The 10,355-nt window shown below is 46.8% G+C and overlaps 1 protein-coding gene across 2 annotated transcripts; it reads left to right on the forward strand.

Annotated features, from left to right (window-relative positions):
* Positions 1-698: 698 nt before the first annotated feature.
* Positions 699-8,160, forward strand: LOC311022535 (uncharacterized protein). Of its 2 annotated transcripts, none has more exons than XM_084023844.1 (7): positions 699-2,145; positions 2,432-2,505; positions 2,689-2,917; positions 3,678-5,611; positions 5,904-6,116; positions 6,909-7,041; positions 7,219-8,160. In XM_084023844.1, the coding sequence occupies exons 1-6, from the start codon at positions 1,803-1,805 to the stop codon at positions 7,011-7,013; spliced, it is 2,898 nt and encodes a 965-aa protein (XP_083879970.1). In that variant the 5' UTR covers positions 699-1,802; the 3' UTR covers positions 7,014-7,041; positions 7,219-8,160. The 2 variants fall into 2 exon arrangements, with proteins under 2 accessions (XP_083879970.1, XP_083879969.1); XM_084023843.1 differs by having other exon boundaries at positions 700-2,145; positions 5,901-6,116.
* The last annotated feature ends 2,195 nt before the right edge of the window (positions 8,161-10,355 follow it).

The raw sequence follows: 10,355 nt of genomic DNA on the forward strand, positions 1-10,355 counted from the left end.
ACCGGCAAAGAGCCAAACAGAGGGGTTGAATGCTTAACTTTACACAGGTGCTCTCCTCGCGTTACAAAGAGCAAAACACTGGTTCTTGAGAGAACACACACACACAGAACATATTCCAATGTTTATAATTAAATGCACAGATGACTGAATCAATGTTCTCCTCATTTTAACAAGATGCCAACGGCATGGCAGTGGTGTGAAGAAAAAAAGGAAATATTGTTTATTCAGAAGCAAACATTTTGTGAATTATAAATGTTATACGCTTATAATTTACAAGTGGCTGGAATAAACTCATAAGGTTTGGCATCTTGAATTAAAAATAAACTTGGAGGCTTTTTACAAATACATTTTGACAGCAGTATAGGATAATAACCTTTTTATAAAATGGACACTCCATATGTAACAGGTAACATTATAAAAATCTGAAATAATTTGATGGTCTTGCTAAATAACGTAATTTTCAGCCTCCATTTGTTGGTATCTATACGCCAGAAGTGGGGACTATTCACTTGGTGTATCACATTTAACTTGACTGTGCAGCAAGTGAAGCAAATACTAGGCGTGCGCGAACAACCTACCTTGCTACAAAAGGGACGAAAACCTAACTGGAGCAGCAGCTCGGTCAGCCAATCACGTGCCGTCTGGTAGAATCTCTTTAAAGCGTCTGCTAATGGCCTTTGTGTGTAGGCGGGGATGTCTTGTCTCCGCTCGGCTGCCGATTAGCAACAAACAGAAGGTTACGAGTTTAAAAAGAATTCGGACAGTTTGACCCGCCAGACGGGCTTTGCGAGCGACGGAAGCGGCATGAACCGTGTCGGATGTCCAACCGGAGCTTGTTGGGTCGCTTTTGAGGGGCAACGGCCGGCGATTCGCAACGTATCTGGCTGTGATCGCGGAGGCAACCTCGCTTTTTTAGGTCGCTCCAAGTGGCGATGCTGAGCTGATAGCTGCGTCATCATGTTGCTTCCGACTCGAGTTGGCGAAAAGAAATCTCAAGTTAACGCCGGAGGTGAGGCTGCCCGCCGCCATCCATCCCCGGAGGCCACTCCCGACCCTTGAAGTCGATGGAAGACGGGCTGCTGGTGGCCGGTTTGCGGTGATAGCCTGTTTACGTGGTGGCTGTGAAACTGGTGACTTTACATCACTTGGCTCGCCGTCTGTTGGCGCGGTACTCTCTCCCCCCAAACCTCCCCCCCACCCCCACACCGGCTCGCGTTATTACCCAACGTCACACTCAGGTTGGACGTTCAAAAACATTTTCTTCTCGATGTTGCGTCGCGTTAAAACCCGCGGGATTTTCGCAGAGCCGCGACCGACAGCCTCCCAACCGGGAAGTGGAACTATGTTGATGTTTTAGGGATGTTAGCCGCAACTGTTTTGGGGCAGCGAGAAGTGATGCACAGACTCACCTGACAGCCGGGCTACAAAGCAGGGACCCTCGGGTGAAACGTCGCGGACTCCCATCTACTGGTGATATCTCTACGTTCACGTCAGTTGAGAAAAACGAGCCTTTGTGAGCCATAATGACAGACGTTGCGGTTTAGCTAATTGGCTAATTTGTCGCCGTCCACCGGGTTATGTCGGACTGTTAGCAGGGTGTATTTCTTATTGTTAAGTCGGCTTTCTGCTGTCACCGAATACACGTGGACTTTGTTTCCGTGGGTTAAGTTTGGCTCACACTTCTGCTGCGACCCAGCCGAGCAAAACAGTCACGTTACTGGGTGTTTTGGTTCCTATAGATTGGGGGGCCAGCTGTACTCATTTTAACTGGGTAAAAGTTACGCTGAATTAAAAAAAAAAAAATGGCCGGCGACTGCACCCACACCAATGCTCATTACGCAAACGCAGAGAAGCCGTTTCGTCCGTCCAAACCCTGGTCGGATGGAGACCGAGGCGGACCGATGGAGTCAGCCGGCGACTCGAAAGGGCGTGGACTTCCCGCACGGTGGTCCCCCAACTTCGAGACGATAGACGGGCTGCTGTACCGCAAGAAGCTGGAGAGGGGCTTCATCAACTACCGGGAGGTTTTGGACGAGGACCGGAGGCACGAGGCCCTCTCCACCTTTCACCGGCGGCGGCTCGGCCGGCACCACCTCTCCCTGGAGGAGACCTACAAATGCGTGGCTGAAAACTACTGGTGGGAAGGTATGGACTTCACTGCCTGCCTTGCGTCTGATTGCATAGGAGGGGTAGCATGTGTTTTCCTGACTCTGTAAACCAACTTCTTACTGGGAATCTAGATCTAATTATGGGGTTTATTGGGAAGTGTAGGGACACTTGAAAGAGCTCCACACTAGTGATTAAACTTGCACGTTATGGCATCTGTTACTTATGTTACTCCTTAGTGGCGAGACAATACATTTCAGCTTGTGGTCAAAAGCCAGTGTTGCTGGAGTTTTTACCTGTGGTTCTGTCTGTGTTCTCTTCACAGGAATGTACTTCCAGATCAGAGACTTCGTCCTGGGCTGTCTGGAGTGTCAGAGCCAACGCACCAAGAAAAAAGCAGTATGTAAAACTATCCTGAAGTCATTATCAAACACTCCACAGCCATTTTTCTGCATCTTGCACATTCGAATCCACACGTCCTCCGTGTCACCCTCACTTAATCCCGCTCTCGCACATAGACGTCTCGCACATTGTGTTCCAATAAGCGTGTCTCAGTGTCTGTTTCTGTCTTTTGCCTCTCAGGGGCTGGGTGGCAAAGGATGTGTCACAAAGACGATGGTGTCACACAGTGCCGACATGCTGAGCAAGCTGAGGAGTCAGCGGGAGGCGGGGCTGTTCTGTGACATTACGCTGAGGACGAACGGGCGATCCTACTCCGCCCACAGAGCTGTCCTGGCGGCCGTCAGCGATCACTTCCAGGAAATCTTCACAGAAATGGACTCGGACATGAAAGCAGACGTAGATCTCACTGGTAAGATGAGAGAGAAAACATCCCCGCTTGAGCTCTCTTTCACCTGAACCATGACCCCAAATACGATGCATTTTGGCCACTTAAGTGTTCTACTTGAACGTTTAAGTCACGCTGACAATCAGTAAAGGTTTCACAATGTACCTCAAAATCAATACATCTCACCTCATTCATATTTGATCGTTATATTTTCTGTAAATTATCATGAAATAATCAAAAATGTCCATTAGAATTTCCCGTAGCCCAAGTTGCGTGTTCAAAAAGCCTATTATAACTCGACAACAATTCAAAACAAAGCTATTTAGTTAACTATCATTAATGAGAAGCTGGGAATGTTTGGCTTTATTGCTTGAAAGAAATATTTTATTATCAAAATAGATGCAGATTAATGTTAAGCTAATTGACGGATCAGTTGATTTTCTAATCTCTAGTTAATGATACATTTAATTTAATTAAACAATGTGTCTGTAATGTCCCATGACGTATTTGATCTAGAAATTCTCCGTTTCAGGATCCAGATCCTGAATTGAGACACGACCACAGTCTTGTCTTCTCATTTAGGCATGTCTTTGATGTGTGTCATCAGAAAGGAGCAGATGTGGGCCTGATTAAAGCAGTTGCATTGTCTCCCAGTATCATGTTTACACTTGGCTCCCACTCTGCCCGCTGTCTCTCTGATCCTCTGTTGACGCAGTCACTTAAACTCATCACTGATTGACCAGGGTTCAGCATGTCTAATTAAAGGCTCCCTTTTTCTTTTCAGGTTTTAGCGAGGACAGCCTCCTGTCTCTGCTGGATTTCTCCTACTCGTCCACTCTGTGTGTTCCCCGGGAGGACCTGCCTGAAGTCATCGCCATGGCCCGTCACCTGGGCATGTGGCCTGCCGTGGAAGCCTGCTCCGCTCTCATGAAAGAGCAGGAGCAGAAACTCCATCCCGGCAAGGGCTTTACCTCAGCCTCCGCTGGTGCATGTCGCGAGCGTTGCTGCCAGCAGAGGGAAGGCAAAAGGAAAAGGGTTTTGGGATTAGAGGACAGCGTGAACGAGTGCTTCAACCTAATGCTGGATGCATCAGATGAGTCTTTAGAAGGAAGTCCAAGGCACAACTTGCGGAGGACACCGAAAGCTAAGGGTCACAATGGTCTCCCTCTGAGCCCCTCACACAGGATGAAGCTCATGGACTTCAAATCTCCCTCTTCTAAGAAAGATACCGCACCTCAGCACACGATAGCCACCCCACAGTCGCAGAAATACTCACGCACATCACCATCAAACACCCGTCTTCTCCGCTCCACCCCTGGGGCTGCCAAGAAGGTTCAGAGACTGCTACCCATGCCCGAGAGCCCCCGACAAAACAGAAAACCTCACTCCCACACCTCCAGATCAAGGGCTACTAAGATTGCCGTGTGCAGCCCCGTGAGGATAAAGCAGGAAGTGGTGGAGGTTGGAGAGGATGAACAGGATTATGCAAGAGCACAGGAGAAGTACAAGCTGATGAATGTTCTTGGGTTACAGAGGACCGCCCTCCTCCCCAGGCCAGAAGATCTGATTGGTTGGAGGCAAAAGAAACGCCTGAGGAAGCTGAAGGCGAACAACTATTCACTGACGAAGAGACGGAAACCACGCTCCACCTCTCCGGGACTACCATATGGGGCTGTGACGCTGGCCCTTCCCCTCTGTATCCCCATCAACACTCACCTCCTCAACAAGTCCGTAAAGACCAAGCCCGCGGGTCTCGTCGGCACAGACCACATGACAGCAAAGAGGCCAAAGACCATCCCGCGACATGTCCCTCCAAGCGACAGGAGCATGCGGAGTCAAGGTTCGCTGCCAGACCTGTTCCAGCCTGCGTCCAGGCCTCCCTTTGGGGGGAGGGACCTCAGACGGTCGGTGAGGCAGGGTGACACCAACCACCTTCCTGCCCAGCAGCCTCGGCAGCACAAAACCAACAAAACTCTAGTGAGAAACACAGTCAGGATCAAATCAGAACCAACTGAGTACTCTGTCTCAGGTTTCCCTCCCTCATCAAACAATCACGGTGGCCACAGACCTAACAAATCGCCACCTTCACAGAGGACGCAAGCCAAAAATACCGTCTCTGTAGAGACGGTCAAAGCGCTGCGTTACAGCAGCAGGCGACCAGCAACAAAGGCCAAACTTCGGCAGGCGGAGAAGGCAAAGTGTAAACCCAGAGAGGAGGGTAGGAACGTAGGGATCGAGGATACTAGACTGAGAGTCAAGGTTAATGAACCTGGTGAGTTCCAGTTTTCAGAACATGCACCTCCAGCATCCATCTACGACCACCCTCTGTACAAAGTCATCAAAGAGGAGCCAGAAGATCCCGTGCCAGTTGGAGGACCTTTCTCTGATCCTCCCTCATCGGACCTGGGCAAGCGCCAGAGCAAGCCCCCCATCAAGTTACTGGACTCGGGCTTTTTGTTCAGCTTCTGTCGGCCACCGGGGGGGGCGATGGCGGGACTGAAGAAGGAGGAGGAGAGCGTGGATATCTGCTTGACGCGCTCTGTGTCTCAGGTTGGGGAGAAATATGGAGCGGAAGAGCCCCCCCACAGGGCACTGAGAGCCAGAGGGCCACCTGCCCTGCCTGTGGTGAAGAAGGAGAGGAACGTGAGCCAAAGCAAGGTTCAGAGACCGAGGGCAAACTCCCGAAACGGCGCTCCTCAGCTGGTCACTATGCCAAAGGTATATCAAAGGGGAGGGTAGTGATGTATGATGGGGGCTGCAAATTATGTTGGGACTATAAAGCAAGCATGGAAAACGGCTGTAAAGAGGGAACAATGCAGGAAATTTCACCTTCTACCTGTTGCCATAGAATAATAGAGAACCTGTAAAAACAGTTGTAGGGATTAATTCATCACAGTTTAGCATGTCGTTCTTTCATCCAAACATTTGATTTTACATGTAGCCTATATCATGTATCTTGCATCTACAAAAACCTCATTTATTTGTCCTTTTTGTTTTGCATCTCCAGCAGCAAGGTAAACCCCCTCGGAGCAGCAGGGGCTGTGTTGTGCTGGATGCCGTACGTCGGGCAAGGCTAAAGCAGCTCCGAGGGCCTCGCAGTCAAGTCCCCAAAGTCCCGAAGGCGGCCCATACTTGCGTGCAGTGCTCGGCCTCCTACAAGGACTGCGATGCGCTAATCATGCATCGCCTCAGGCACATCGAGGGCAAGCACTGGCCATGTCTGGTAAGCACTGGCTTTCCAGAAAACTCACTCTATCATGGTATATATATCGTTATCGTGATATTGGGAAATACGATTTTGGCCATATTGACCAGCCATACGTCGAACCACATGGATTTAAGGGATCAGAAGTAGTGGAGTGATTTTTAAAGACCTGCAGATTTTAATCCTTCTCAGCAATATACCATGTGATTTCAAGTGAAATCCAGCATTACTCAAGTGGTGTACTTTATTACAGCTATGAAGGATGTGTACTTGACTTACATATTTGCAATTTGTCGCTTTTTACTTCTTGCACTCTAATATATGGAGGGCTTGTAAAATGATTAAGTAGATTCTGATCTACATTAAGCTGATAATACGTCTCTACTTATACTCAAGTAAACTTTCCGATGTATGAAATGCATTCGATCACTTTCTCTCCTCGAGAAGATGGAGCCAGGACATGCTTAGCTTAACACAAAGACTGCAAACGGGGGAACGGCTAGGCTGGTACTGGAGTCTCCACTGTTGGCCTGGCAACTTCAAAGTGATTACAAAACCTCAGGAAGTTGCACTTTGCTATGCTGTATTCCTTGTATGGATTAAGCCAACGTGTCTCCAGGCTTTATCCTAAGTTGAGCTAACCAGCCAAGTAAACTAAGTAAGACCAGCTCCATGTTTGTCATACAGAACTGTCAAGAAACCAAACGTCAAACTGTTGCCACAGCGTCACCTCAGTATATCCTCAGTATAACCCCGCTGCCTCTCTCCATGTATATGCCGTTAACCCTTTATGTCCTCCCTACTGTCTAGCTCTGCAGTAAGACGTTCTTTCGGCTGAGGAATGTACGGAACCACATCCGCAACCACGACCCCAAGTTGTACAAGTGCCGGAGCTGCATTGCTGCCGGTTCCTGAAGCAGCTGAAGGGTCTGCTGAGACTGAGGTGGGTGAAAGTGACACCTTCCAGGGCTGAGCTATGCTCAAGCGAATCGCTAATGTGCTAGGCTCCTTGCGGAATGCTTGCAGGAGGAGCTGTCGATACACGAGAGTGCGTCGTGATCACACTTGATGATTCCCCCCTCATCTCGCCCGTTTCTTCACATGCATGTTTGTTTTCCAGGATGAAGGCTGTCGGTGTGACGCCAGCGGACAGGCTGACACCAGAGGCACATGATCGATGAGCAGCTTGTACATAATGCATCCGTCGCACACGTGCACAACGGTCTGTGGAAAGGCGTAATTACTCCGATTCTAATCAAAGCCATCGTCAATGATGGCTAATGTTATTTAAATACCCAAACCAAGGTTGCTGCCCTGCGTTTCCATGGCTACAGAAGGTTAAACTTGAACATTACACTCAGGGGGTGGGGGAATGTGATGCCACGGTATAAAGTGATTTTAACGCCACGTTTTGTGTATAAAATGAAATGTAAAGTGATTGTTATAACTATAACGGCTACTTATTGTTATTATTTTTCTATGTATAGATGAATTATGAGTGCACTTATATCATAGCTTATGTTGTATACCTAAGAAGTGGTGATGAAGTTGAAGGTTTGGAGTCCACGGTGGGGAAACTTGAAGCGATGAAAGTGCTGGAGGGAATACTTGAAGTTGGCGGGGATCTTAGGAGTGAGACTGTCCTTTTGGGTGTTTTAGTGGGTCTTTGTCCTTTTTGGTGTGCTAACTTTGAAACAACTCGACCAGTCTGTCCCTCCTTTCGTATCGATCTGCTGGTCTGGCAATGGGCTGGTATGGTGACACCACTGCATGTTTATTTGCAGGCCGTTTGTGGTCAACTGTCTTTTTCTAAAGCTGCCAATTTTAAAAAGGGAAAACGTGTCTTGTTTTTAATGTGAATTTCTGATTTAGTAATCAACACACACATTACAGATGTTTTATTGATCTCCTCTCCCACTTTGATCCAAGAAAAGACACTCGTCATCTTGTTCTTGAAATCCCCCTCCTACTGAATAAATGCAATGTGTTCACATGAAGAGATCTTTATGTTTAACAAATTGATTTTAGAAATTGCTATCTGTTAATAAATTGAATAAATTTTTGCCTTTTATATCGAGTTATTCTTGCATTAGTTACATGTTTTATTTTAAGATGAAAGGTATCATGTTTTCATCATCATGTACAGAAGTGCAGGATCGATTAACTGCTTTTATTGTATTTTATTTTATTCATTCAGCATCCATGGATTTTGTACTGTTTGAAGATCTAAAATATTTTCTATGATCTACTGCAAACATCCTCCCTTTACACAAGTGTAGTGGTGATAAGGCACTGGGATTGTTTGATACATCTGCAGTGGGATCAGCACTGCATTTATCCAGTCAGGAGGAGGATGAGGAGTTCTGTCTGGAGGTTGTGAGCCAGGAGAAAAAGGAAGAGCTTTAGGCATGAATCATTTCTTTGCATCCTTTCTGACTCATCTGCAGCAAAAAAAAAAAAATATATATATATATATATATATATATATATGGTCTTCATCACATACAGCAAGATGAGATGAAGTACAGTCTTGTTCAGCCAATTAAAGATAACTGATAATTGCTCTGAATCCATTTAGCCGTTACCAACAAATTGGGACTTGACAGAAAATGTTCAATGACGGGTATGAGAAATTAATATTACAATACAATGAAGAAAAACAGCAACACAAATAGCTACATGAGCAAAGTCAACATCACATTTAAAAATGGGGTAAAGCAGTGGATTCAGGCATTTTGACTCATGTTCAGTGAGGCAATATATACATAAAATATGGAATAAAAATGTAGGCTATTAATATTATAATAATCCTGGATGTCTAAATATACATACACCAGGAACCCAGGGTACCGTTGGCCATGACATGGAGATCTGTGTGACCCTCCAAGGATAAGCCTCCCCAGACCATCACTGACCCACCGCCATACTGGTCATGCTGGATGATGTTACAGGCAGCATAACAAATCCTTCACGCCCGTCACATGTGCTCAGTGTGAGCACTCTGTGAAGAGAACGGGGCACCGATGGTGGACCTGCCAATCCTGCTGCTCTCTGGCGAATGCCAATAGGGCTGCATGGGGCCGGGTTGTGAGACCAGGTCCCACTAGAGGACGTCAGGCCCTCGTTCAACCCTACCGAGTCAGAAACAAACACGCTGGAGGTCATTTGGTAGGGCTCTGGCAGTGCTCCTCCTGTTCCTCCTCACACAAAGGAGCAGATCCCGGTCCTCCTGCTGGGTTGATGCCCTTCTTTAGTCCTGTCCAGCTCTCTTTGTGTAGCAGCCGGTCTCCTGGTGTCTCCATGCTCCATGACTGGGAGACACTGCAAACCTTCCTGTGACTTCACGTATGACCGTGGCATCCTGGAGGAGCTGGACTACCTGTGCAACCTGATTGGGCTGCAGGTACCACCTCATTCTACAGTAGTGACAAGCACTAGCAGAACACAGAACTAAGAATCAGTCAGGGAGGAGAAGGAGAGAGCCATTGTCTTGATTTCCCATTGCACCTGTTGTCACTTTCATTTGCACCAAAGCAGGTGAAACTGATTCACAATCACTTGAGCTGGGCGGATTTATATCGCTGAAATTGAACTGACTTGGTGTTATACTGTGATGAGTTTTTTTATGCAGTGTATTAATTATTTTTGGAAGGATGCGTAGGTGAGCAGCATTATTCCCTTAAATCAAATGTATTCAGATTGCAGATGTAAATCACATATACAGAACAGAAATTGACAGGGTAAGATTTGCATTTTGTCCTGTTCTCATTAATATTAGCATAATAAGACAACATGAAAGGATGCAGCGGCCCATGCAGGAAAACTGAACAGCACAACAAAAACAGAAACAGATAAGAAAGAACAGATTAGAAATATATATGAATTTAAGCTGACAGATGGTTGGAGAGGATTTGGTGAACTGTCAGGAGAAACGAGCATCTAAAGAAAGGGTGAGATGGAGGCTGAAGGTGCTGCAAAGAGTAAAAGCTCATTATAGAGGGAAGGAGGTGTTTTCTCAGATGGAGTTCAAGTTAAGTCTCATCCCCCCTCAGTGGCGGTGCACTCTGCAGACTCGTGTTTATCCCCCCTGACTCAGTATGGAGTCACATTAAAATACTAGAGACTGATGTGTGATTCATTAATGAATAAATAGTCTTCAACATGGATTTTTATTTCCAGTAGAATCGGCACACGGCTCTTTGTTTCCACTGTTGCTGTGCAGATTTTTGATCAATCAGATTCTCATCTGCCACAAGA

Source organism: Eutrigla gurnardus (genome assembly GCF_963514095.1).
Source record: "Eutrigla gurnardus genome assembly, chromosome: 12".
NCBI classification, from domain to species: Eukaryota; Metazoa; Chordata; class Actinopteri; order Perciformes; family Triglidae; genus Eutrigla; species Eutrigla gurnardus.

Bases quoted from the DNA above. Each gene is read 5' to 3' on its own strand.
- LOC311022535 (XM_084023843.1), top strand. From the start codon at position 1,803: ATGGCCGGCGACTGCACCCACACCAATGCTCATTACGCAAACGCAGAG. The intron at 2,506-2,688 runs GTATGTAAAACT...TTTGCCTCTCAG, and splicing joins AACGCACCAAGAAAAAAGCA to GGGCTGGGTGGCAAAGGATG. The intron at 2,918-3,677 runs GTAAGATGAGAG...TTTTCTTTTCAG, and splicing joins AGCAGACGTAGATCTCACTG to GTTTTAGCGAGGACAGCCTC.